The sequence below is a fragment of the Pygocentrus nattereri genome, chromosome 6 (assembly GCF_015220715.1).
Source record: "Pygocentrus nattereri isolate fPygNat1 chromosome 6, fPygNat1.pri, whole genome shotgun sequence".
Lineage (NCBI taxonomy): Eukaryota > Metazoa > Chordata > Actinopteri > Characiformes > Serrasalmidae > Pygocentrus > Pygocentrus nattereri.
The window spans coordinates 17,657,298-17,683,352 of NC_051216.1; the positions used below are offsets into that span (position 1 = coordinate 17,657,298).

Below are 26,055 nucleotides of genomic sequence, written 5' to 3' on the forward strand. Positions count from 1 at the left end.
CTTTATTGGGTGTGGGGCTCTGTTATGAGAGCAGCACTTTAATATGAGAGCAGAAAAGATGCAGCAGTCCATCTTCTCTCAGCGTCAAAAAGCTTGTATTTATAAGTCTGTTAAACGCTGTTTACTTTGCCAACGCAGAAGCAGAAGACAAATTCTCCAAACCTTTCTCTGAAGCTTTTGGGAAATGACGCGATTGGTTTCTGCTCACTGGGTTTAAGTGAATGTCCCTCCTCTCTTTCCGTCGTTGCCATGGAGAGGAAACATAACTTTGCTGTCAAACAAACGAGCACCCGCTAAACTATCAGCTAACTTACGACACTGGATTGTGTTATTATTATTAATGAGGTAAGACTCATAACGTAATGTATCGCTTTTGTCTGTGGATAAGCTCAGCTAACCAAATGGAGAGCAAATGCGATTTTAATCAACCGAGTTACTTAACAAATAACGTTAGCTAGCTACATAACTGTGGCTGAAGTTAGAAGCCAGCTTCTTATTCGAATTTTCCCGTTCCACCTTAAATGGTGCCGCAGTTACGTTACTTTCTGGCGCCTCCGGCGTAGCTATTTAGATTATAGACGCATGGAATGTAACTAACAGCTGGACTATTCAAGGTGGAACCGGGAAATTGGAGCATGTAGCTGGTGAATATGAGCCCAGCTTCAACCTCGTTGAAGTTTGCTAATCTAGCTAACTCTGCCAGTTGTTGCATGTAAGCATCCGGTATTGTGGTAACGTTAAATTGATCGCTTTATGTTTATGTTAACATTAGTTTCATCGAAGATAGCCCATTCAGTAGCTTATACTGGAGACATCGTAATTTTGGTCTAATTCATATAACTGACGAGTTTAAGAGTAATTAAAACAATATTTACTTTTGCAATACAGTCCTCTGGTAAATCACTGAATTTAGCTAGCTAATCACTTTATTTCCTAAAGTGGCTCATACTGCACAGTTAGCTAACTTATTAGTATGCCTTGCATAATTATTTTTAAATCTGATTTATTTTCTCTTTATTTTTTCATATTTAAACTAATTGCCTTTTCTGATGTTTCTTTTATCGAATAAAAATCAAGAAGGTGGCTGCAGTGGTCTGTTCTGTTCAGCTGCACACAAATACGTTGATCTTTTAATAACCAAAACATTTGGTGTATTAGTATTCCAAAGAAATTAAATTACGGTATTCAGACTAATGATAGATCAGATCAGAGAAACCTGTGACTGAGAGAATCGTATAGAATAAGAGGTCAAACATTTTGCCCAACAGGTTGCAATGCTGGCAGATTTCCCAGTCAACTCTCTGAGCGATAGAATTCAATGGGAACCATACAAGACGCATGGAAAGGTAAGATAGTTGCAGTGTCATCCGACTTGTTTATAGACATACAGCTTGCTAAGGGTTATGTTATCAATAGTATTATCTTCAGCCACCTTGCCTTCAATCACAGTCCACCAATCTAAAGCCTGACTATAATTAACAATTTGCTTATGCTGCCCTCTGGTGGCAATAAAAAGTTGCCCAGGACATTGTATCAGGCTCTAGCCTACTTGTCAGTATTAAGGCTTTATCATCAAATTAACTTTCTAACAATTTAGCAACAATTTTCTAACAATTAATCTAACAATTATTTCTTAACAATGCAGGTTCTGATTTTGTGAATCAGTTGCAATATATAAAAAAGTGCTCAGGGTTACTTGTTGGTTGTCTATGTGAAATGCAGGTTTCAGGTATGCATCGATCAGAAGACCCTCCGAAAAAAAGAGCACCCAAGCACAGCTGTTTCTTAGGAGTGGAGACTTGTGCTGAGCTTGTCTGGGAGGGCTGGGAGTTGGGAGGAGAATATACCAAATCACTGATCCTTAAAAATGTGCATGGGAAACTGCAGAAACTCACTTTCAGGTCAGTCTCACCTTCAGTGTGATTCTGGGCAGCACAGGGAACACTGAAATCTAAGGACATATGTAAGATGTATTTGTTTGATTGTTGTGCAAATGATCTCACCTTTTATTGCAATATGAGAAAAAAGATATAATAGACCTATATTGTTTAATTTAATTAGACTTTTTCTATTTTCAGACCACCTGTGTCCAAATTCTTCAACACACTGTTTCCTCAGACCATCATTCTGAGTCCCGGGACATCCTTCTCGCTACCAATAAGTTTTCGCCCCCTTCAGAAGGTATACTGTTTCCTCCCTGAACCTTTTTCATTTTATGACTGCGCCATAGCTTCCATGATTTGTGGGTTTGTAAGCTTGGTTTCAAATAAAAGTCATAAGCACATTAGGAGCCATTTTATCTTACGTACCTTATTCATTTGTGTTATTGTATCTATGTACCATGAGTTAATAACTGACTGTTCTTATTGTCATTCCTCTGTAGTGTGAGTATGTGGACAACATTGAGTTCCGCTGTAAGGAGGGGTCATTCCAGGTATCACTCCGTGCAGTGATGCTGTGTCATGCCTTGGAGCTGCCCGACTCAGTACAGCTGCCTCCCTGTGCTGTTCAACACAGCTCAAGTGCCAACTTTCTGTTCCGCAATACCAGGTGTGGAGACATCAACAGACATTCTGTTGTGCAAGCAACCCTTAGCTATGTTCATGGAGATATGGGTTAGAAACCACTGCTTTAAGAAATAGTGAGTTTGTCAATGTAGAATTAATGAAAAATCAATGTAATTCACCTGTTGTTATCTCCTAGTAAATTGCGGACTGGTTTCCAGTGGATGGTGGAGCCACCGTTTGAGATCTCACCAGTGAGTGGGCTTCTGGAGCCAGGAGAAGGGCGCAAGGTCACTGTTACATTTAAACCTCAGGAAGCACTAGTGTACCAGACAGAAGCTACCTGCACATTCGGGGATAATGGCGAAAGCAGCTGCACCATGTTATTAAGAGGACTGTGTGAGTTCATTGACCTTACCAAACTTACATTGCTGTCATACTAATTATACAATAATTATTAATATACACTGCTCAAAAAATAAAGGGAACACTTAAACAACACCATATAACTCCAAGTAAATCAAACTTCTGTGAAATCAAACTGTCCACTTAGGAAGCAACACTGATTGACAATCAATTTCACATGCTGTTGTGCAAATGGAATAGACAACAGGTGGAAATCATTGGCAATTAGGAAGACGCACTCAATAAAGGAGTGGTTCTGCAGGTGGGGACCACAGACCACTTCTCAGTACCTTTCTGCTTTCTGGCTGATGTTTTGGTCACTTTTGAATGTTGGTGGTGCTTTCACACTCGTGGTAGCATGAGACGGACTCTACAACTCACACAAGTGGCTCAGGTAGTGCAGCTCATCTAGGATGGCACATCAATGCGAGCTGTGGCAAGAAGGTTTGCTGTGTCTGCCAGTGTAGTGTCTAGAGGCTGGAGGCGCTACCAGGAGACAGGCCAGTACACCAGGAGACGTGGAGGAGGCCGTAGGAGGGCAACAACTCAGCAGCAGGACCGCTACCTGCGCCTTTGTGCAAGGAGGAACAGGAGGAGCACTGCCAGAGCCCTGCAAAATGACCTCCAGCAGGCCACAAATGTGCATGTGTCTTCACAAACGGTTAGAAACCGACTCCATGAGGGTGGTATGAGGGGATGGGGGTTGTGCTCACAGCCCAACACCGTGCAGGACGCTTGGCATTTGCCAGAGAAGACCAGGATTGGCAAATTCGCCACTGGCGCCCTGTGCTCTTCACAGATGAAAGCAGGTTCATTGAGCACATGTGACAGATGTGACAGAGTCTGGAGACACAGTGGAGAGCGATCTGCTGCCTGCAACATCCTTCAGCATGACCGGTTTGGCAGTGGGTCAGTAATGGTGTGGGGTGGTATTTCTTTGGAGGGACGCACAGCCCTCCATGTGCTCGCCAGAGGTAGCCTGACTGCCATTAGGTACCGAGATGAGATCCTCAGACCCCTTGTGAGACCATATGCTGGTGCGGTTGGCCCTGGGTTCCTCCTATTGCAGGACAATGATAGACCTCATGTGGCTGGAGTGTGTCAGCAGTTCCTGCAAGATGAAGGCATTAAAGTTATGGACTGGCCCGCCCGTTTCCCAGACCTGAATCCGATTGAGCACATCTGGGACATCATGTCTCGCTCCATCCACCAATGCCACGTTGCACCACAGACTGTCCAGGAGTTGGCAGATGCTTTGTAGGGATCAGGCATTGTAGGGAGGTCATACAGGCACGTGGAGGCCACACACAATACTAAGCCTCATTTTGACTTGTTTTAAGGACATTACATCAAAGTTGGATCAGCCTGTAGTGTGTTTTTCCACTTTCATTTTGTTTGTGACTCCAAATCCAGGCCTCCATTGGTTAATAAATTTGATTTCCATTGATGATTTTTGTGTAATTTTGTTGTCAGCACATTCAACTTTGTACAGAACAAAGTATTCAATGAGAATATTTCATTCGTTCAGATCTAGGATGTGTTATTTGAGTGTTCCCTTTATTTTTTTGAGCAGTGTATTAATGGGTGTCACATTTGAATGTGTCTATCAGGCAACTGTTTATTTTTTTCTTACACATTATTACCCTTATTGGCCACTTTATTAGACACACCTACTTTGCCGGTAGGGTACAGCCCAGTCCAACTGGCATACAGTCCAGTTTTTGTATAATTATTAAGTATAATCATATAGAATAAGTACCTGATGAAATGCCAGTGAGTGTATATGTAGTTAAATTGTTCAAATCCTTTGGAATTTTTTGCTTTCTAAGCATACAAGTTCTCCTTATACTTAAATATAATTTTTCTCGGTTTAAAAAAAATCAATTCTTTGGACAATTTAATATTCTTCAGTTTTCATATTACTGTTTCCTCTATGTTTTTTTAGCCAAGTACCCTCATCTTCAGATTATCTCCCCTGGCCAGGAAGAAGGCTGTGGGCTGCTTGAATTTGGCAGCATCGCAATTGGGAGCTCCCTGGAAAAACATTTTGAGATCTACAACCCATCTTTAGTGAGTCACTGTGATCCTCAGTGAAGTCAATGGCTTGTCTCTATGTAAACTTTTTAATGCTGTTTACTTTTGGTTGTGATCTTTACTCTTTTGTTTTGGGTACCACTTTAAGATAAGACTACCCTTATGAAGGGTTTAGGAATGGTTTAAAATTAGTTTGTTAATGGTTATTAGTTAGGTCATAAACACTTAAATTTTATTAATAAGCAGTTATAACACATTAATAAAAAGTGCAAAAGGGAGTTGTTATTTAACAGTATAAATTAATGTGTGCTATTACGGGAAACAACAGGTCATTGTTGCCTTTTTTATTTATGTGTTCTAAAAGGTTATGGTTTTTAAGACATAATTAACAACCATTAATTATATTTTTATTAATTAACCATTAACCATTAATTAACCATTAATTGTAAACCATTTATGAACACAAGGGTTGTCTTATTTTAAAGTACCATGCTTTGGCTTATTTGTGTAACACTGGGGTCTTATCCCTCTGGCAGGTAAGCACCTCCTTCTCTCTAACTCGCTTACGGAAAGCTGCTCTAATGGAATCTGTGTTCCAGTGTGATGTGCATGAGGGGCACGTGGCTTCACACTCAGTACTGAAAGTGCCTGTGTGCTTCACTCCTCTCACTGTGGACAGCACCAGTATGGAGTACTTCAGCCTCACCTGCCCTGGGGCGGTCAGCAGAGATCTACTCAAAGTCACTGGCTCATGCATAGGTAAGATATACAAGGAGAACACTCAAATCGCTAAGAAGGCATAAGCTGTTAGTAAGCCCTCTTTCTCTAAATCCTTCGGGATCCTCATGGATTGTTCAATCACTGTGGGCCATAACAGAAATAAAGCTGTAATGATACACCAGGTAGACATGACTGACTAGAGTGAATGTGTATCTATTTCCCTGATGCTTTCAGGTCCAGTTGTTTCTTTAAGTTCTTCTGTGGTGGATTTTGGCTGTGTGGAAGAGGGAGTAGAAGCCATGCGTATTATTCACATCATAAACTCTTCCTCCGTACTGGCACATTACCAGTTTGACATGGATCCTGGCAGCCATAGTGTCTTCACTCTTGACCAGCCTAGTGGAACTTTACCAGCTAATAGCAGTTTCAGTCTACATCTACGGTTTCGTCCCCATCATCCAATAACATATTACAAGAGACCAGCCTGCCTCATACTGCACAGGGTTTGTTACAGTGGCATAGTTATGAAAAAACTGAGCCACAAAAAGAAAAAAAAGTGTGTTTATTTACTTTCTGTTTAAGTATTTTTCTTTCTTTATTTTATATACTTTAATTCCTCTGTAAACATGTTTTTTAAAATTGTTATGCAATTGAATTCCTTTAATTTAATTTACTTTAATCGTGATCACATTGTAGCGATAGTTGATATTAGCTCTGTACAGATAATGTGATGAAGTAATTTATCATCGCAATATAGGCAGAAACAATTTAGAACCCTTATCAAATACAGAATACAGTTATTAATTATTATTTTTGTAAATGATAATGTGTCTTACTTTTTGAAGGAGCCACTTTTTTTGGACTTGATTGGCACCTGTCACTCAGAACTGCTGAAGCCAGCCATCTTACACCCCAGACACCTGTATGTGTACAGACTGAACTTGCTCCGTGGCCTCACCTGCTACCCACCTGATATTCTCAGTGCAATGCTGGCTGAACATAAACTGCAACTGGATGAAAACGGGGCATTACTATTTCAAGAGGTTTGAGTGTGTGCATGCATTTTTGTGTATGTATGGATGTGTCATATAGATGTGGGTAAAAGTAAAGTATCTAACGTCCCATTTTTGGATATTTTCAAAAAAACACCTAATTAGCACAATAGAAGCACGACTGTATAATTTCTGCTTTTTAGGACTCATCAGAGGACACTTCTTTGTCCAAACTGCCTCTCTCTAAGCGGAGCGCGATGGAGGAGTATTTCCACAACAACTCTACAAACGAGGCAGAAGTAGACGCTCATGAGAGTGGAGACCCCAACTGTTTCCCCATGCACCATGTCACAGTGAGACCCTCTGAACTGTGTTTCAATGCTGGGCCAGCATCTCGATCAGTCTCCATCACTAACCACACTAAAGGCAAACTGACTCTGCTGTGGACCCCTCCTGCTGATTCCCCTTTCTCCATCACTCCTCTCACCTGTGACCTTAGCCCGTTAAAGTCCACAGCTTTCAGGGTGACCTATACACCCAAACAGCACAATGTCTTCAATGCAGCACAGCTTGAGTGCTTTGCTCTCTACAAGGTAAAGTCCAGGGTTGGATTTGATTACTCTAGTGCTTGGACACTTATATTTATGACAAACTTACATATATTACGTGTCAGTATAGCTATTAATTGTGCATACATAGCTTGTGTGATCTCTATAGAAAATCGCTGGAAATAGAATGAGAGGCTCTGGAGCAGCTGCACATAAACCTAAAATCACCATGCCCAACAGCAAACATCAGCTAGAGGAGCAAACAAAACTTGTTTTGTGGGGCTGTGTTCTCTGGTGTGATGTATCTCCATCGAGTACATTTGGAATGAGTTGAAGTTTCATTTGTGAGCCAATACTAATCACCCAACATCAGTGCTTCACTTTACTAATGCGCTTGTGGCTGAGTGCAGTCAGATCCTTACTGCAATGTTTTAGTGTTCCCTGACAAAAATTCCCTATTATTACCCTTGATTTCAGGACAAATATAGAATGCACAGGTGTCAACAAACTTTTGGACAGTTTACATACAGTAGGTGCTGTTCTGCCATATAATAAATGCTTGCTGATGGATTGTCTGTGAATGTCATGTGGATTGCAGGTTCTGCGGGACCATCGACAAACAGAAGACCGCACTCTGTGTCCTCCCTGGTGTCTCACGGTCAGGGTAAGCGCTCACTCCTTCCAGCCTGGAAATGAGCACTTTATCCCCTGCTTCTCTCTGCAGCACCCTCAAGTGGTAAGTCATGCAAACAAGCACTCTTTCTAAGCAATTACTGTAACACTTACAATACATAAACAAAAATCATACAGACTGAAGTGTCTGTACTCAAAGTAGTGAAAGTACATATCAGAATCTTTATTTGCCATATTTGTGTCAACATAAAATATACAATATATTATGTATATAATATATTATATAATATATATTTATTTAAAAAGTATTTTATGTTGACACCTATATAAACAATATGTACAGCTAATTGAAATTTAAATGTTATATGTATATTGCAATAATGCCCTGCGATGAACTGGTGACCTCTCTGTGGTGTATCCTGCCTTATGCCCAATGACAGCTTGGATAGGCTCCAGCAAACCCCCACCCCAAACCCAGAAGAATAAGTGGTTTAGATGATGTGTGTGTGTATGCATATTGCAATATATTATAATGCAGATGTGCACTGGCTAGGGCAACGTGAAAAAGATTCTTATTCAGAAAGATTATGTGGTCATGTACATTACAGTATGTGTAATCTGTGTAATAAAGTGATATACAGCTGTTTAAAGCAGAGAGATGTGAGAAGGGTCCTTGTTTGGGAGGATGATGGCCTCTGAAAAGAAGCTGTGAAGGTGACAGTTGGTCCAAGCATTTAGGACTCTCACTCTTGGTCTCCACTGAGATATAAACCACTGGAAGAGAGAATATACAGTTTTATGCAAAGGTTGGGGCAAAGGTTTTGTTGATTTTCTAAGTGAAAGTAAGTACACATCCTCTATAGACAAAAAGTTGTAGCTCATTTTATATTTATGTCTTACATTTTTCCAATATATTAAACTCTACAAATAAATTGAATTTGTGCACTACATCTCGCAGACATATATTCACATATTTATGTTTTTATAGGGCATATATTAATTTAATTTAAATTGAAAAGAAGAAAACTTTTCATTTGTCTGAGTTTTTGCATATGAATGTACATACAAAGTACACAGATCTGAATAATGAATCTTGCTAGATTTTTCTTAGAATTTCTTACTTATTTTTTCCATGAATGTCATACTGTCTGTTTAATTACTCTGTTTGTAATTTATGTTCTTCAGATGTTTCCAGCTCTGAGTCAAGTCTGCTACCGGACTGTTCTCCTGCAGAACACAGGCAACCTTCCCATCATTTTCAGACTGGACCCAGAGGAGTCCCCTGCTGTGTGTGTGCTGCCCCCTAGTGGGTTGGTACCACCTGGCAGCCATCAGATCTTCACTCTCAGATCCACTCCTGCTGAAGATCATCCTGCTAGTTTACCGCTGACTCTGCAGCTTAATGCCAGCCCCAAACACACACAGGTATATTCAGAAGCACAAATCTTCATGCATCCCAGCCACGGCAACTTGTTTTTTTGGGGGCAGTCGTGGGCTGGAGGTTAGGGAACTGGCCCTGTGACCGGAAGGTTGCTGGTTTGATCCCCAGTGGCGACAGTCCATGACGGAGGTGTTCTTGAGCCATTTGGGGGCAGTCGTGGACTGGAGGTTAGGGAACTGGCCCTGTGACCGGAAGGTTGCCGGTTCGATCCCCAGTGCACACAGTCCATGACTGAGGTGTTCTGAGGTGTTCTTGAGCAAGACACCTAACCCCCAATTGCTCCGTGGGTGCCATGGATAGGGCTGCCCACCACTCCGGGCAAGTGTGCTCACTGTCCCCTAGTGTGTGTGTATTCACTAGTGTGTATGTGGTGCTTCACTTCATGGATGGGTTAAATGCTGAGGTGGAATTTCCCCGTTTGTGGGATTAAAAAAGTATCATGTAACTTATTGCATTGTGGTTTTTGGTCTTGCAGCTTGCCTGGTTTCCCTGAGTTTTCTTTGTCTATAGAAACTGAATGTGGTGAGTGTTGTGGAGCAACTGCATATGGTTCTGGAGGGTGATGGGACCCTATTCTTCAGACCTACGGCAATGGGCTCCTGCTCTAAGAGAAGTCTGAGGGTCAGGAACTTGAGCAGGGTACCAGTGAACTTCTTCTGGAGGGTGTGTGGCTCAGATAAGAAAGCTCTTTCTGTACAACCAGACTCAGGCATACTGCAGCCCAATGAGTTCCAAGTGAGTGAGGATGCTGTAAGACTTGGCATGTTAAGATATGCATTTGATACTTATGACTGATTGTTCTTGATCATTATTGCCTTTTTAAATAAAATTAAAGGGAGTTTTTGTTGTTTTTTAGGTTCAGACCTGGTCCTTCACACCACTGGAGGAAAAGATACATAGTATGAAGGCTACGCTTAATTTTTGGCCTGTCCAGACACCAGATTGCAAGAAATCCAGACTGTCCATCAAGATTGTTGGATTAGCTGCCAAAGGTTCTATACAGGTATGTATTAACCTTAAGAACCTTTAGAGTTATTGTTGTCATTTTTCTATACTATTTAAATATAATTATATAATAATAAATATAATAACATAATTTATGTAGTTAATTACATTACATGCCATTTACATTCTGTATCAACCAGTTTGAGTCTTTACTTTTTTACAGTTCTTCTAAAAACTTTTCATGAAATTCAAATCATGATAATGTCTCCTCTTTTGCCTACAAACACAAAGCAGGGATTCCATTAAGACTGGGTTTTCTTACATATTTTCATTTAACATAGACAATAGCATTAGCAAAGTAATTTCTACCAATTGATTTCTTTGCATGTTGTGCGTTTCTCTTCGTGTTGTGTCTTTGTACAATTTGTGCTTGTCACTGATCTTCAGTCTACAGTCTTGTCCTGTGATTCCAGGCAGATTGCTCAGTTCTGGATCTGGGTGAAGTACTGGTTGGAGGTTGTAAATCATTTGAGATTCCTCTGATGAACAGTGGCTGCAGCGCCATTAGCTTCTCTCTGACTGTGCTTCAAAGCATCACTGCCCCACATTTCTCTGAAGAAGTGCTCCAAGATCCTAGTGGTAGGAGACCACTGTAAACACTTCACAGCAATTACAGGCCAAGTCTGTGCCAACGCAAGAACTTATGTTGTACAAAGATTTATTGCTAGTTCTCCATGAGAGAAATGTTATATTGGACGTCTCTATTGTGCTGATAAGTGCCTATCTTCTCCTTTTGCAGCTCTGGAGATAGACACCATGAAGGCTACTATCCCAGCTCGCTGCAGATTGCTAATCCGCACAACCGTGAGACCAGCTCGCAGGGCTCGATATTGTTGGACCATCCGCTACCACATCCTGAATGCCTCTGGTACTGCACCTTTATTCAGAACTTAGTTTTGAATGTTTTTCATGTTGTCAATCACATGAATGCTCATAATTCAATGGTGCTGCTTTACTTCAGAGAATGCTGTGCCACTACTCCACAATTCATTGCCCGGGAGCTTTATACCCTAGCTGATGACTGGAATTGTGACCTTAGGTTCATGTGACTACTTTAGTGTCCCATTATATTGGCAGTGGTTTTCTGTGTGGACTATACAAACTGTGTGTGTGCCATTGAATGACAATGTCAGATACCTTGTCATATCTTGTTGGATCTTAAAATTTAATTCACTAATTAGAAAAAGGTGTTTTTTGAGTCTTATTGTTTTTGAGTCTTATTGTAGTCAGGCATAGCGTTATGTATAGGGTACTGTATAGATACCTGTAACTTTTTTCCAGCATCTTCACCTTTCTGTCTGTTCCACTCTACCCTTCTCTTTCTCTGTGATCATTCCCTAGGCTTGGTAGTGGGGGAGCCCTGCTCTTTGTGCCAGGTCCAGGCAGAGGGAGTATACCCAACTCTGGAAGTGACAGATGTCCGTAGTAGTGGCAGCATGGAGGGGTTGAGTAAGCTGCAACTCTGGAGACTCTTTTCTCTAGACTCACTCAATACTTACCTGCGCAGTGACCCTAGCCCACCCGAGCTGACCTACAGAGTGCCCACCAGACACAGGTAGTGTTATTCTGGCACTGCCTAAAATCAGAGGTTCTCTTTTTTTACTTAATGTACACGTTATATTCGAGGTTGACACAGGCTGTGAAAAGTGTGAAATTATACCCTTTTACCTGTTTTCTCTTGATGTGTTTTTACAGCTTGAGTCGTTGTCCACCCATCTTCACCTCGACCATGTTGGATTTTAACTTCAGCGCTGCCCCTCTCGGTGCGGACCCCTCCAATGTCCTGCTAATGTTTGAGAACACTGGAAGCATCCATGTAGAGTGGTGGGTACTGCCCGCCCCTCCATGTCTGCCAATCTATCTACTTTATCAACACAGTGCATGTACAACAATAAGTTAAACAAGGAATCCACTGTAATCTTTAAAACAGGCAAATAATGTAAAAACATATGTGCTGTGACAAGGATAACTGATCAGAACATCATTAATCCTTTCTTAGGTCGTTCCTGCTCCCAGAGGACCAGCAGATCGAGCTGGAGTATTGGGCTGAAAGTGGAGAGTTCACCCCAACTGAGCTCCATCAAATGAAGGTGCAGGATAACAGACTGTTTTCCATCTCCCCACGCACTGGCAAACTGCAGCCTGGCCAGCAGAGGGCAGTACAGTTGTCTTATAGGTCAGACAGCAACACCAGACACCTTGTTCTCCTCATTTTAGCAGTGTGTTATTAGGGATACACTGAGACTAAGGATTCTTCTCTCCCAGGCATGACTTTGCTGGAATTTATCGACTTCCGGTCCTTCTGAAACTCTCTCATGGTAGAGAGATTTTGGTAAGTCAAGTAGCATTCCTTGCTGTTGAATTTGACTTTTAACAAGAATGTTTGCATACTTTCAGTTCACTTGAACTTGGACTTAAAAATGAATGAAAATGGTCCTGGTCTGGTTTTTCTCCCCAGTTGAATTTTGTGGGTGTGACAGTGGAGAAAGATAGACGATATATTCACATCCCCTCCAATCGACATGTGTTTGCTCCTGTGGCTGTCGGGGGATTCTACCCACCCAAACAGGTTTGGGTCATTGTCCTTCAGGCAGCTTCCACTGACAGCCCTACTCCTCCCACCCCTGATTCATGTCAATATGCAGCAAAATGCCCAGATTTACTGAATGAGAAGATTGAAATCTGTTACATTTTCATATTTTTAAATGTAACATTTTTTAAGTTACATTTAATGTACATAATTTAATGTACAGCATACAGAAATAAAGGAGAGCTTATTTTTTAACTACAGAATTATAATCGATTCAGTTCTATGAGTTTCTTTCATTTCTGGTTAATGACAAGTTTTCAATTTGTGTGTGTAGGTGTATGAGCTGTATAATGGGGGAGCTCTTCCATTGAGGTACCATGTGGACATATCTCCCCTGGAGCAGCTGCAGAAGGACAACTTCAACCACCCTGTCTTGCAGTGCCTGAACCCAGATGGAGAAGTGCAGCCTGGTCACACAGTCACACTGGACTGGGTTTTCTCTCCCCTAGAGGCCAAAACATACAGCGTTAGTTCCTCTGTACTAGCTGTTTTGTCCGTTGGTCTAATCTAATTTTTTTTTCATTTTTACATTGCTGTTGTGGGTGCTATAACAGTGTGCATGATGTTAAGTGTGCTTGTACACAGTTTTCAATCATTAATCCTTGATAAAAGATGTTGTGGAAAGTTAGATTTATGCTGAATGGATGGAACGCAGTAACATTTTGAAGGTCACAGGTGTGATTACCACACTGTTCTTTTTACACATATAGCAGCAAAGAAAAATCTACATGAATGTTTACTCTCAGTCTTCGCTTATAGAATGCAATGTAGAAGTAGCAAAACTCAGAACATAGACAGATGTAATGTTGGCTTAGGTGCCTCAGTGTAAAATCCTGTGTGACACTTATGTTTGCAAATTAAAGAAAATTGTAGAAAATTGTATAAGAAGTATATAGTATATATGTATGGGGAAGTATATAAAATTATTCTCTATAAATACTTCAGTCCTTCTTTAACTCACTGTTGATTTTTTGATTGTTTTTAGGTGGACATCCCTATATACGTGCTTGAAGGAGACAGTATGCTGGTGACTTTTGAGGGCTATGGCTTTGATCAGAGAGATTCTGTGCCTTTTCAGTTTCATGATGGATATCCTGCCGTGCCAGGCACCCAGAAGGTGGCCTTACCTGGACAGGTGAAAGGGAAATATAAGTAATTTAAAATACAACTTAAGCTACAAATAGTTATAGTCTGGCAGTTTGTGTGAAACAGCTGTATGCCATGTGCATAGTTTTCTTTTTTTCTAGCCTGGTATTTTAAAACTGTTATTGGTCTTAGTCTAATAAAGTGCTCATTGTTCCTGCATGTTTGCCTTTTGCATTTCCACATTACTTCTTAGGCTTACAGGGCAGTTTTTCTCCCTTCTGTATGTGTAGGTGGCGTTCTTGTCAGAGGAGAGAGTGTCATTTGGTGATATTCCAGTCTGCTCTCGGAGCACACATATCCTGTTTTTGACCAATGTTTCCCACAGTGACAAAATCTTGTACTCATGGAAGCTTAAGGAGCAAGATGACAAGCAGGTGTGTAAAATGGGAACTTTCAAGGACACATTTAAAGATACCTATCATTTCTATCATAAGATAATGGATTTGGCAGGAGATTTAAAAAACATGTTTTGGTCTTTATAGATTGACATCACATGTTGGGGCTCAAAAATAAGTGTGGAAAGATGAGCTTAATACCCATTACTTCAATGTCTGCTACAAACTTTATATATTAAAGTAGAACTGATGTACAATACGGATATACATAACTGCTAGTATAATGTCAACATAGCATTGCAATATGTTGCAGCTGGTGTAAAAGACCTAAAAAACATTTACATATATTACATAGCAATGTTTAAAGCAGAGATCTCTTCAAATGAACATACTGCTTTGAAAATAGCTTTTATAATTTTAGCTTACATTTAAACTTAAGTCACATTAACACAAGTTAAGAACATTTTTCATTCTCCTATAATACATCCTTTTGTAAAGTTTCTTCTTGTTATATATTAGAGGTTTTGACAATATGCTGCAGTGCTTACATATAAGTCTGTATTTCCATAGTGTATGAACATATTTGTGGATTTCTATCTCTGTAGGCAGTAGATATCCATCCAGTGAGTGGATCTCTAGCTGCAGGCGAGAGTGCTTTCTGCATCCTTACAATATACACCTCAGGTAGCCCCACATTCTACCAGCAAGACCTCATCTGTGAAGTGAGTATCACATGCAGGCACATACACACTCTCACAAACACTATCACACACTCAATTGCACATACATTCTCATGGTTATGTGTGGTAAATATATCAAACTCTGCCCCTCCAAACACACTGATTGTTTTTAATCAAACAGAGTGATGCTAATAAAATCTTTGCTTTTCCATGTGTTTGGCAGATTACACTAGAGGAGGCTCTAGCTCAGTACCAGAGAGAGCTACAGCAATGGGAGGTGGAGAAAGAGAGAGAAAAACATGAATTTACTATAAGCGAAAAGGACCTGATGCAGACAGTCTCACAGAGCAAACCTACTCAGGTCCTGCTTTAACTGTTATTCTAATATACATATTACATATTCTCACTCATACTCATACTCATTCTCGCTACATATGATCACTGAAATAAATTGACTTTTTGTCACTCAGGTTTGCATAGCAGAACAGAAACTCCCCTCTGAAAAACAAAAATACAAGGTATAATACAAACCCTGCAGGAATAAAGTATATGTTACAAGTATCTAAATCATTAAAGAATAAAGATTTTAAAAGTCACTGATATTTTGTAAAAAACATCAGTATATTGCACAAATATATTGTCAAATATTTACAGGTCTATGTTTATGTTTTGTTTTAGACATTGCCACCCATCCGAAGCAGTAGCACTGAGGTTGTTCTTGAAAGGTCAAATGCTAGGCAGAATCGAATGGTGAGTAAAGTCCAGCAGCAGGTGGGGAGAAGACGCCCTGAGCCTCCCCGCCCTGTACTTCTTCATCTGGGAGTGACTGCACGCTCACACTCCCTGCTGGAGTACCAGTCACACTTCCCCTCTCACTTCAACAAGCATCATATCTACAGGTATGCACTCTGAAAAACATGTTTCAAAGACTTTTTCCTATAAATAATTTTGATTGTATTATATAAAGTTAGTGAGGGCTAAAGAAATGTCGAAAGAGGATAAATGTGTGTCTGTGGCGCATATGACATTCCATGGAGAGCCTTCAAGTGTCATTGTTCATAGGATTGAGACGGTCAATGTGTCTGCATGTTCATTGATAAATGCCTGAACTCCTCTCCAGGTCTCTGCAGCCAAAGCTTTCCCAGTCCAGATCAAATGAGAGTAAGCTTCCTTCCACACACATGCTACCCCTCACAAATGGCCCTGAGAGAGACATCCTCACATACACCCTCACATCACTACTCAGGTACACACATGCAGACACCCTTATTCATCTCACTATTAAGCAAACAAAATGATTAACAGTGGGCATAAACAAAGCACTTTCCTCCCTTAGGAGTCTTTTGGATGACCCTCAGTTCCATCAGGCTCTGCAGAATGGTTCAGCTGAGCCAGTGCCCTACTTTACCCAACTACGTCCTGCTTCTCCCTTGCCATTCCCCACCCAGTCTGCCCCTGTTGCTCAGGCCCCGTGTCCAGTTGACAACCCCTGTCTAAATCCACAACATACAGGCAGGCCCGTCACTGTTAAAAACACACAACCACAGCCTGAGGGTGAATGGAGGCCAGACCCCCACCAGGAGCTGCACCAGGAACTGAGAATGAAGGTGCAGGAATCCATTCGCAGGTGAGCTGCTTTAAGTCCATTCAGAACCAGCATAATCATGTTCCTGCAGTATTGTTTTACGGGAATAAAAAGCAAAAACATTAACAGCAGCAGGACAAATAAGAGCATTTGTTCTGAACATTTGTTGAAACATATTATCTGCAAAAGGCTGGTATGGCTGCAGATTTTCCTTCCAATACCACTGGAGCACACATGATCAGTTACTGAAGACTAAATTAGAGACTAAGTATTTGAATTTGTAGAATCAGGCTTGCTCTAGCTTGTTTAGAGTGAAAACCTGCAGCCACCCTACACCTTGGTGAAAAAGATTGGATGCCCCTGATTTAGTCCATTAGGAAAAAAATAATATGAGTCTCATTTTAAGGCCAGCTTACCAGTGGTAGACCAGGGCTGTTAGAGCTAGGCCTTCAGTTAAGACAATAAAAATCTAAACTTGTGAAAAACATGGAAAAAACATCTCTACTAAAAAAAACTAATGTCTAATAGGGCTTGTTTCTAGTAGTATATTAAACTATATATTAAGCTGAATATATTTTGCTCTTCTTGATTAAACACAGACATTTTAAGCCTGTAAAAGACATTCCATGTTGTATCTGAAGTTTATAACAGACATATTAAAATACCTACTTGCTGCCCCTATTTGCAGTCAGTGTGTGATGTTCTTTTCCAAAGTAGTCCCACCCACTATAAATAAAAACTTGATAATTCTCCTCTGACTTCCTAATTATGTTAGTGTTTAATTTGATGCATAACGTAATGTATTATTGTGCAATTTGTTTTACAACACTAGATACCAGGTATCCGGGTGTAACTTAAAAATTTACACATATTCGTATTTATAATATATAATATTATCATGTATATTTATAATATATAATATTATCATTATATGTATAATGTCAACAGCTCGACCAATCAGTGAAAAATCTGAAACTTTAGGTTATTCAGTGATTTAATAACTGTCATAGTCTAACTGTCATATGAAACTATTATTGTATTTATTATGCTGTCTCTTACCCCCCCCCCCCTCTCTCTCTCTCTACAGAAGCCCTGAGTTCAGTGATCTGATGGAGGAGATTCTACTTAATACTCTACAGAATCTGATGATGGAGGCTTTTCTAGGAGAGCTGGTTCTCACAGCTCGCCCTCGCATCATTGCTCTGCCACCCTGCTCAGCCAGGTCACAAACTAACTCACACTCACTTGCCTGCCTCTTTCACTCAGCATCTCTACTAATCACTTATATAAATAAATTAAATAATTATTAAAATTTAAATAAAATATAACAAATGCAGTTTGTAGGTTTTTCCACTGCTTTCACTGTGTAAATTGTTTTAGAGAATACAACCTGAGTAAAATGCCATACTCTGTGCCTATATAGCAGAAACAGTTTTGGCTCCAGGAGACAGTCCAGAGGACTTGTGGAGTCTGAGAGAGCCAGGGATCAACAGCACCCCCTAGTTACCAGCCCAGGCCCTTACAGGCCCACCTCTGTTCTTCTCTCCAACCTGGAGTCTCTTGAGCACTCATCTTCTCCCCACAGTTAACATCTGTAGTACACTCAACTTCACTGTATTTTCTGTGCATCCAATTTTTAATAAATTATAAACAAAAAAACATTGTCTAATGAGACATTAAGCAATTCACTCTTGAAATGAAAACATTGTCGATGTCTGAACAAAACCTTGTATCTCTATCTTTGGCTTTGCAATATGAAAATTCTTTACATTTTGTAAACATTTCATGATGAATATACCACTGGAAATTGTCAAAATGTCTTTACATTGACTTTCACTGAAAGTTAAGAATGTTTTTTCTCTGTCTTGTAAAATTAACAATTTGGAGACATAAGGTTTTGTTCAGACAGCAACAGTACATATCAGCTGTGAAATCTATTCTCCCTGCTTTTACTAGACTCATAAAACAGAGCATTCTATTTAACTACCAGACATATTGAAATGCATTGCTGTTGTGCTTTTTCCATGTGGAGGGCCAGTAATTTTAAAAACTATACATAAGTATAGTGCTGTCAAGCTATTTTGGTTCAAATAACCCAATCAAGTAATTTTCACAGGGTGGTATAAGTAGATGTTGTGTAGAAAGGTGCTGCTGGGGAATGTCCATGAGATTCTTTTTGCCTGAGTGGTCCTGCCTCCTGTTGGTCTAGTGAGTGTTCAGTCACATGGCAGGAGGCACACATTATCAAGTTAAGGAGGGAACTGCTGAAAGATATCAGCTAGAGCAAATGCTTGGTCTTGTATAGTTCGGAGGGCTGTAGAATTCAGTAGATACTGTGTGTGCTACTTGTTTTAAGAAGCTAAAAGAGGAGATTTACAATGCATTGAATAACTAACCATTTTCTGGGAACCTTCTTGGAGCACCAAATGGGTGCATTTTATACTCTATGCTGTCATACTGATGATAAAGAAGAGAAGAATGCAATATTATGGTAAGTTTTCTTATAGGTGCCACAGTTAATGATTTTAGTAGTATATCGCTGTTGTCAGAAGAAAACCTTATATCTCCAAAATGGTAACTTTACAGGAGAAGGAAAAAACCTACTCTACTTTTAATGCAAGTCACTAGAACCAGATGTCTTTCCAAGTCATTTTGGGCCGTTTCTGTTGGTCTGTTCTTCATGAAATTTACACACAATGTAAAGAACGAGGCATTTTCAAATTTTGTCAAAAACTGAAAAACGACAAAAACGGAGATACAAGGTTTTCTTCCGACAGCAGCAATATGTTGTTTTCATTACACGACATTACAGTATTCATGATGACAGTTGGATTTAGGAGTATACAGTATTTTGAAAGAATATAGTTCCATATAACTGTATAAATAATAATTGTATGCAAGGAGAACTTCATGCTGCAAGGAGAACTTCATTCCTCACAAATTGATTGGAACATCTGATTATATAACTATTTAATTAAATACTGGACCTCAACTGCTGTGGTCACCAATAATATACAATGCTCCTATATTGCTGGTCAAAATACTTAGGTAATTGTTCTAAATGTTTAGGTATTTAAAGTAATTTTAGAGGTTTCCTTGCCTTATTTAAGAAATTATATGTATTACATGATTTTCTTACCAGTCATCAGTCCTCCAGTAAGGCCAGTGTGTCAAGTGGGAGTGAAGTCCAGCTGGAGTGTGTCTCTGAACTGAAGCAAGAGAGGAACCCATGGAAAACTCCTTGCAGCTCCATTTCCATCACAGATGGTGAATCAGACCAGGAGCTGCAGGCCTTTATCATGATGAGGAACCAAGTGGATAAAGACACTGAGGTGAGGGATGAAAACACTCAAACATATTTTACATTTTGAAATATTATACTAGCTTTTTTGACTAGCTGAGTCAGTAGTATTTTATTTTCCTGCCCTTCAAGAATGGATGTTACATGGCTTGGGGAATTTTTGGTCAAAACAGAGTTGAATGTGTTTGTAATATGAAGCAGGGACCATAAGACTAAACACTTTCAGTACAACAGCCCACCATATACAGCACTGACCATTATCCTGCTCCTCCTCCATTCTCGCTAATGCAATCATTCAATCAGCATTGCTGCCTTAACTCACCTCGAATCAGCCTGGAAAAAGGAATCTTTCATTCCTCAAGTTGTATTAGACTTCTCCGAAGTTACTACACTTAAGACTGCTTCTTTAGCTTGACATTGTCCCTATAGAAGTATGCTTAAATGTTACTTTAAAAGCGTGTTGTGTTGATGGTATAGGTTTGAAATGATATGATTTGGTAGATTTACTTTTTTCTGTTTCATTTGCGCATCTCATATTGTCACTGCACAAAAAAATTAGTAGACTTATTTTTAAACACTATAATAATGGGTGCATTACTGTATGGAGAGACACAAGAACTATGGAGGGCTTTTATGATACACTGCCATTGATTACTGTTCTTATATAGATCATAGATTTAAATCTAATAAATTGTACAGTAAAATCTTTTAATATGTAACATGTAATTTGAGTAATAAACTGTGAACTCTATTTGGTAATTATCTTCTCACAATCATCTTTTTTGTGAAGTATTTTACAATAGTGTCAGGAAATATGACTTCTTATCATTTTCATGATACATTATGTGAGGATACATCAAAATATGCTATTGTGAGCCTATCCTTAATATTGTCAGTATCTAAAAACACTTCTCAGCTGCATGTTTGGTTACACAAAGGGCATAATTAGCCTTATTTAATTAGGTTCATTGCAGCACAGTATGTAAAATGTTGAATTTAAATAATTGTATTGATATTTTCTGGTAGTATTTTTTTAACGTGGCAATGGTGACTACATTGACTTTTACAAATATGTATTGTAGCACATCGTGCATTAAGAAAATTTCTTAAATTATTGTGATAGCACAGTTTTGCCAAATTGCCCACCTCTATCTCACGACTTGATCACCACTTTTCAAATGTGAGGTATTCTGGGTATTACAATGCATGACAGAAAGGGGTTCATATCAACAGTTTATAGCAGCTACTATACACTCTTCTGCCTTTCAGTTTTGAGGTTTGAGTATTAGTTTGCATTTGCAAGTTCTGCAGTTCTCTAACCTTCCCATATTTACAGTCTCTGCCCTGATGTTCTGAGGACTGACTGTACACAAGCTGAAAAGCACATGCTTCATTATTCACTTATTCACTTTTTAAATCCAATCCAGGTAACCCAATACAACCAATCCAGGCCAAGGCCTGCAGATCACTCTTTCACTTTTATGTTTTTGCACATGTTAACAAAGGTCAGTGTGTGTGTGTGTGTGTGTGTGTGTGTGTGTGTATGTCTGTCTGTCTGTTAGGAGTGGGAGAAACTGAACTATGACATCCACACACTGAAGTGTGCTCGTCGAGAGGTCTGTGTACGCTGGAAAAAGATTCTTGTGCTGCTGGGTGAGCCTCTGCTCTCTTATTTTAGCATTCCATATCTGTACCTACTCTTCATCTTAATCTCCTTTGGCTGTGTTCTCTGCTCTGCACAGCATTCTTGGCACTTGAGCAGCGCTTGCAAAGCTCATATCTACACTCATAAAATAAAAGGTGTCAAAAAGTTGGAGTAATGCCACTTTTGACTCCCGAAAGAGCCTTTCTTTGAACCCATTTAATGTTTAAGGAACCTCTACATAATGTAATTGTTCTGAACTATTTATTTTTTCCTGTACATCCAAGTTTTTTAATCATTGGTTCAAACCTGTGTATATGCTTTATAACCAGACCTGGGCAGGAACTATTACATTTATTCGTTTACATGTACTTCAAAAAAAGTTTGATGGATGGATAAAAAAAAATTAAACAATACTTTCCTTTATATTTAAGTATATTTGTGAGGAAGGTAATCTACTATTTTTGTTTTCTTTTTTCAGTTGTACTTTAGCCATTCACAAATTTGTTCCTATGTACATTTTGTGTTTAATTTCATTCTGTTCTGCTGATTCATCACCTGGACAAGCTTTGCTTGATGCTCACACCATGCTGGAGCTTTAGCAGTTAATTTTATAGCCAAAGAGAAAAGTATTTCCTATTAAACTGACACTGAAAGATACTGGATGTGCTAAAAAGTTCAGCTATAGTTTTATTGAGAACTCAGTTTTATTGAGAAGACTTTTTTTTACTTTATTTATTCCTGATCAAGTTTTTAGCTACACTTGCTACATTTAGTTTATTGTTATGTTATTTTGATAAATGGCAGTATTTTTACTTGATTGTAGGTTTTGCCTCCTCTTCCCACTTCTGTTTATAGCACAATGCAGGCTATAAACACAATGGAGAACTTCTCATTGATGCATGATTATCCCAGGTTACCAGATGGAGGTGGACTTGCTGCTGGCAGTAAATAAGCAGAGTATTCTGAGGAATGGAGAGGACGTGGAGAGAGCCAGAGAGTTGCTACACACAGTATGTGAGGAGTCCAGCCTGTTTCCCCGTGGAGTGGAACCCAATGACAGATACATCTTGGTCATGGTAACTCATCTGTTTATCTGTGAAAAATTGTAGTCAGGTTGAGTGATGACTAGGTTGTTCATAGAAAATGGAAGGTATTATTCCTGCAGATATTACATGTTTGTATGCCTGTGCCTTTTCCAGGATCGCCTGGTCTCTTTGGACAGCGCTGAGGACTTTGTCAGACTTGCCAAGCAGAAATATCCCAGAACTGAACTTCGAGAGGACAATGAGACTCACTAGGCTTAGAAATGAAATAGTGTCTATGTGTGTTTGCTGTTGGAGTGAACTGCAGGCACTGGAAGAAGTGACTCATGTGCCTACAGGAGCAAGTATCAAGGATAAATGTACAATATTTTTGCACTGAGACAACTACATAATCACAGACTTAATAACTCAGCATATTGTATTTTTCAGCATATTGTATTATTCATATTTCAATCAGCATATTGTATTTTTAGAGCAAGATTACTTCAAGATGGAGATGGTAGCTCCAACACATTTTCTGTGTATAGTTCTTCTGTGAATAGTCCACCATTAACTCCAAACCTCAAAGCACTGAAGATTAACCATTACTGAAATAGATTTAAATGTATTTTTAAATGATAATGCATTTGTAGTATTAAAATATGATCAAATAAACATTACTAATTTTTGCTATTGTAGAATTTTAAACGCTTGGGATCCAGGGAGCCAGCCTGTTGTCTGTACAGTGAAGTTTATTGTTGCACGCTCAAGATCTCAGACATACAGCTAGCCCATAAGACATTGGGCTAACACAGTTATTTAGCTGGACTGATGTCAAGCTTAGACGTAGCTCATACAGGACAAGTAACAGGTGTGACAAACATGACCATATAGGGATAAACAAGAATAGATAGAAGAATGTTCTAAATACAGAATGTGTAACACAGATATAGCACAATTCAAAACAATAAATTCCTTCACTATCCTAAGTCGCTGCACATAAGTTATATAATATCCTCTTGGACAGTTATCACCTTCATGGGCTGTGTCTTTTTATGTGCTGAATTTTGTGCCGACATCATGAACTCATTCCAAAAGTGTTAAGCATTGTGCCAGATCAGATGTAGATGCTGGTAAATTTACATCAAACTTTAAAACTTCAGCACAGGTTCCCAACTGTGGTTCTGAGGTTCCAGTTTTGTGTTTTTTCCCTACTCAAACCACACCTGACACAACTAATCTAATTAAACTAATTAAGCCCTTCATGAGCGCCAGGCTTATTAAACACTTAAGCTTATTATCCAGTAACTACAGGGACATTAATGCAAAGTGATTAAGCTATTCATAGATTATAGAAGTGTATAATAATTAACTTTTGGCCCGCTGGCAGCCTCTGGCCATGTAAGGGGTTAAAACAAGAGGGTTTAAGCAGGAAAACACTAAAACCCACAAATCAGTGGTTTAAGTGCAATTTTTAAATTGTTTGTAAACGTCACCACCAGGGGTCAGTATTGATTATTTTTTCTTACAATCGGTCTCACACGTTTCTCTTTTTTACTAAAGCACTGATAAAGGGTCACCAAGTGTTCGGAGATGTTGAATATCTGGTGTATTAAAGTCTGTTTTGTAACTCACTCCCTTTGACGGAGGGCATGGTGCAGTGTGCTTTTGTTTAACGATCTCTCATCAGAGGTCCATGTGGTCATGATTTCAGTGGTGTGTAGTGACCTACATATTGTTGTCTCTAAGGCCTGCTCTGAGGGGCTAGAAACAGATGTTCAGAAGGAGAAAGAGAGGCAGAAAAGGGGGGAGGGGATATAGTTGCTTGCAGGCTGCCCGAGTTTGTCTCTGTTGCCTTGTGGAAGGGAAAAGGCTGCACCTTGTTCTCATTATGGTGTGTGTGTGTGTGTGTGTGTGTGTGTGTGTGTGTGTGTGTGTGTGTGTGTGTGTGTGTGTGTGTGTGTGTGAGCAAGTCTACTGTCACATCTTTCCAGAAAATGCTGGAAACGTACATCCGTGACAGAAGGAGAGTAAGCAAGTGTGTGAGGGTGACGTAATTTCTTGGTCTCTGTGTGAAATGCTAGTCGTCCTCCTTCACCTCCTCTCGGCTGGAGCGAGGGAAAATGGCTTTGTCCATAGCTCTGCTATTGTATTTCATGATTGCTGCACATGATTATGGTCCAACTGAACTGGGTCAGGCTGTTGGCTGCTGAAGGAGACTGGGCTCCTCTCTCCATCTTTGCCTATTACCTCTTTTTCCTTTTCAGTCTCTCTTTATCCCTCACTATTTCTACACACAACTTCTCTCATTATGATTATCTCCACTTTCTTATTATTTCCCTCCATCTCTTTTTTTATTATGCTGCTTTTTAATGTGTCAGTATCTGTCCACACTCGAAGGCCAAATATGTCTCAGGTTAGATAGAGGGTGGACAGTCCTCTGATACTTTCCCTTAGGTCACTCACTTCACTAGACAAAAGAGCGTGACTCTAAACCAACTCCTGTTAATCTCCTACAAGGGTCATAATTATTCTTCCACACTTCTTCTATAGCACTACACAGTTATGCAGCTTAGATGAGGTCAAGTGAGTCCTTGACTGCTACTCAGGAAAGTGAAAAACAATCCTGAGTGTTCTATGGGTGGGTGCTATGGAGCAAATTCTTCATAGCTCCTAACCTATTACTCTTGCAGCATGTCTCAAAGTTCACACTTGCACATTTTGTGTACTTGTGTTAGAGTCCAAGAGTGTCTGATTTCTAAAAAAGTGCAAAAGACCCAGAACGCACCTATTTCCCATGTAACATATATCAAAGTGATATTGGGCTAAGTATATATCAACATGCTTTGTGGCATTAAAACCCACTGTTTAAATCTAACACACTGTTGGAAACATCAGGAGATGAATGTTAACACTGGGACGTCAGCAACTTGCAGTCTTAATGCTTCTGCATTTTTGATCAATTCAGAAATATGTAACATTATGGTACACTTAAGGAAAACCACAACCCCCAAGTGTGATCTTTGGGGCAGGCTGATTGAGTCAAAACTCTTCTCAGATTGGATTAATTTGTTTAAGAATCTGAAACTTGGCATTTCAAACAAAGACATCAGCCCACTTAGACTTGGACTAGGATAATTTGTATATTCTGCATTCTGAATGACATTTTCCAAAGGTACTTCAAATTTGGCAGTCACTAGGCCTTCGCTACTTTGTGATCAAACCACTCACAAGAGAGTTAAAAAAAAGTGAAGCTAAACGCATCAGTGCGGAGAAGTAGATTTAATCCTCAAAACACATACAGTTTTTGTAAGTTTATAGTTAGTGGAAGCTAGCAATATGTGTTGGGTTGTGTTGAGGAGCTGAAGCTAGACCTTTATCGGTGCAACAGGTCTCCTATCTGAAGCTCTAAATATAAAACCTAGCATTTACCAGCATCTCAGCAATGCCCAGTCTTGCTTAGTTTTAG

The 26,055-nt window shown here is 39.6% G+C and overlaps 2 protein-coding genes across 3 annotated transcripts; both read left to right on the forward strand.

Annotated features, from left to right (window-relative positions):
• The first annotated feature begins 252 nt into the window (after window positions 1-252).
• cfap65 (cilia and flagella associated protein 65) lies at window positions 253-18,342 on the forward strand. Its single transcript, XM_017691679.2, has 33 exons — window positions 253-345; window positions 1,269-1,346; window positions 1,723-1,901; window positions 2,079-2,181; window positions 2,384-2,550; window positions 2,704-2,903; window positions 4,855-4,979; window positions 5,480-5,702; window positions 5,898-6,166; window positions 6,509-6,706; window positions 6,859-7,248; window positions 7,802-7,939; window positions 9,022-9,261; window positions 9,788-10,012; window positions 10,134-10,280; window positions 10,696-10,861; window positions 11,022-11,150; window positions 11,624-11,837; window positions 11,978-12,106; window positions 12,282-12,458; window positions 12,548-12,614; window positions 12,741-12,851; window positions 13,147-13,338; window positions 13,858-14,007; window positions 14,249-14,392; window positions 14,959-15,075; window positions 15,257-15,394; window positions 15,504-15,551; window positions 15,712-15,932; window positions 16,154-16,279; window positions 16,370-16,660; window positions 17,706-17,840; window positions 18,042-18,342. The coding sequence occupies exons 2-33, from the start codon at window positions 1,275-1,277 to the stop codon at window positions 18,205-18,207; spliced, it is 5,397 nt and encodes a 1,798-aa protein (XP_017547168.2). The 5' UTR covers window positions 253-345; window positions 1,269-1,274; the 3' UTR covers window positions 18,208-18,342.
• Window positions 18,343-18,864: 522 nt separating this feature from the next.
• LOC108423979 (melanoregulin-like) lies at window positions 18,865-24,220 on the forward strand. 2 transcript variants are annotated; one of them, XM_017691682.2, is made up of 5 exons: window positions 18,865-19,109; window positions 19,761-19,950; window positions 21,482-21,572; window positions 22,477-22,640; window positions 22,764-24,220. In XM_017691682.2, the coding sequence occupies exons 1-5, from the start codon at window positions 19,045-19,047 to the stop codon at window positions 22,860-22,862; spliced, it is 609 nt and encodes a 202-aa protein (XP_017547171.1). In that variant the 5' UTR covers window positions 18,865-19,044; the 3' UTR covers window positions 22,863-24,220. The 2 variants fall into 2 exon arrangements, with proteins under 2 accessions (XP_017547171.1, XP_017547172.1); XM_017691683.2 differs by having other exon boundaries at window positions 19,043-19,109; window positions 19,745-19,950.
• The last annotated feature ends 1,835 nt before the right edge of the window (window positions 24,221-26,055 follow it).

Bases quoted from the DNA above. Each gene is read 5' to 3' on its own strand.
- cfap65 (XM_017691679.2), top strand. From the start codon at position 1,275: ATGCTGGCAGATTTCCCAGTCAACTCTCTGAGCGATAGAATTCAATGG. The intron at 15,076-15,256 runs GTGAGTATCACA...TGTGTTTGGCAG, and splicing joins AGCAAGACCTCATCTGTGAA to ATTACACTAGAGGAGGCTCT. The intron at 16,661-17,705 runs GTGAGCTGCTTT...CTCTCTCTACAG, and splicing joins GTGCAGGAATCCATTCGCAG to AAGCCCTGAGTTCAGTGATC.
- LOC108423979 (XM_017691682.2), top strand. From the start codon at position 19,045: ATGGGTGCATTTTATACTCTATGCTGTCATACTGATGATAAAGAAGAG. The intron at 19,110-19,760 runs GTAAGTTTTCTT...TTTTCTTACCAG, and splicing joins GAGAAGAATGCAATATTATG to TCATCAGTCCTCCAGTAAGG. The intron at 19,951-21,481 runs GTGAGGGATGAA...TCTGTCTGTTAG, and splicing joins AAGTGGATAAAGACACTGAG to GAGTGGGAGAAACTGAACTA.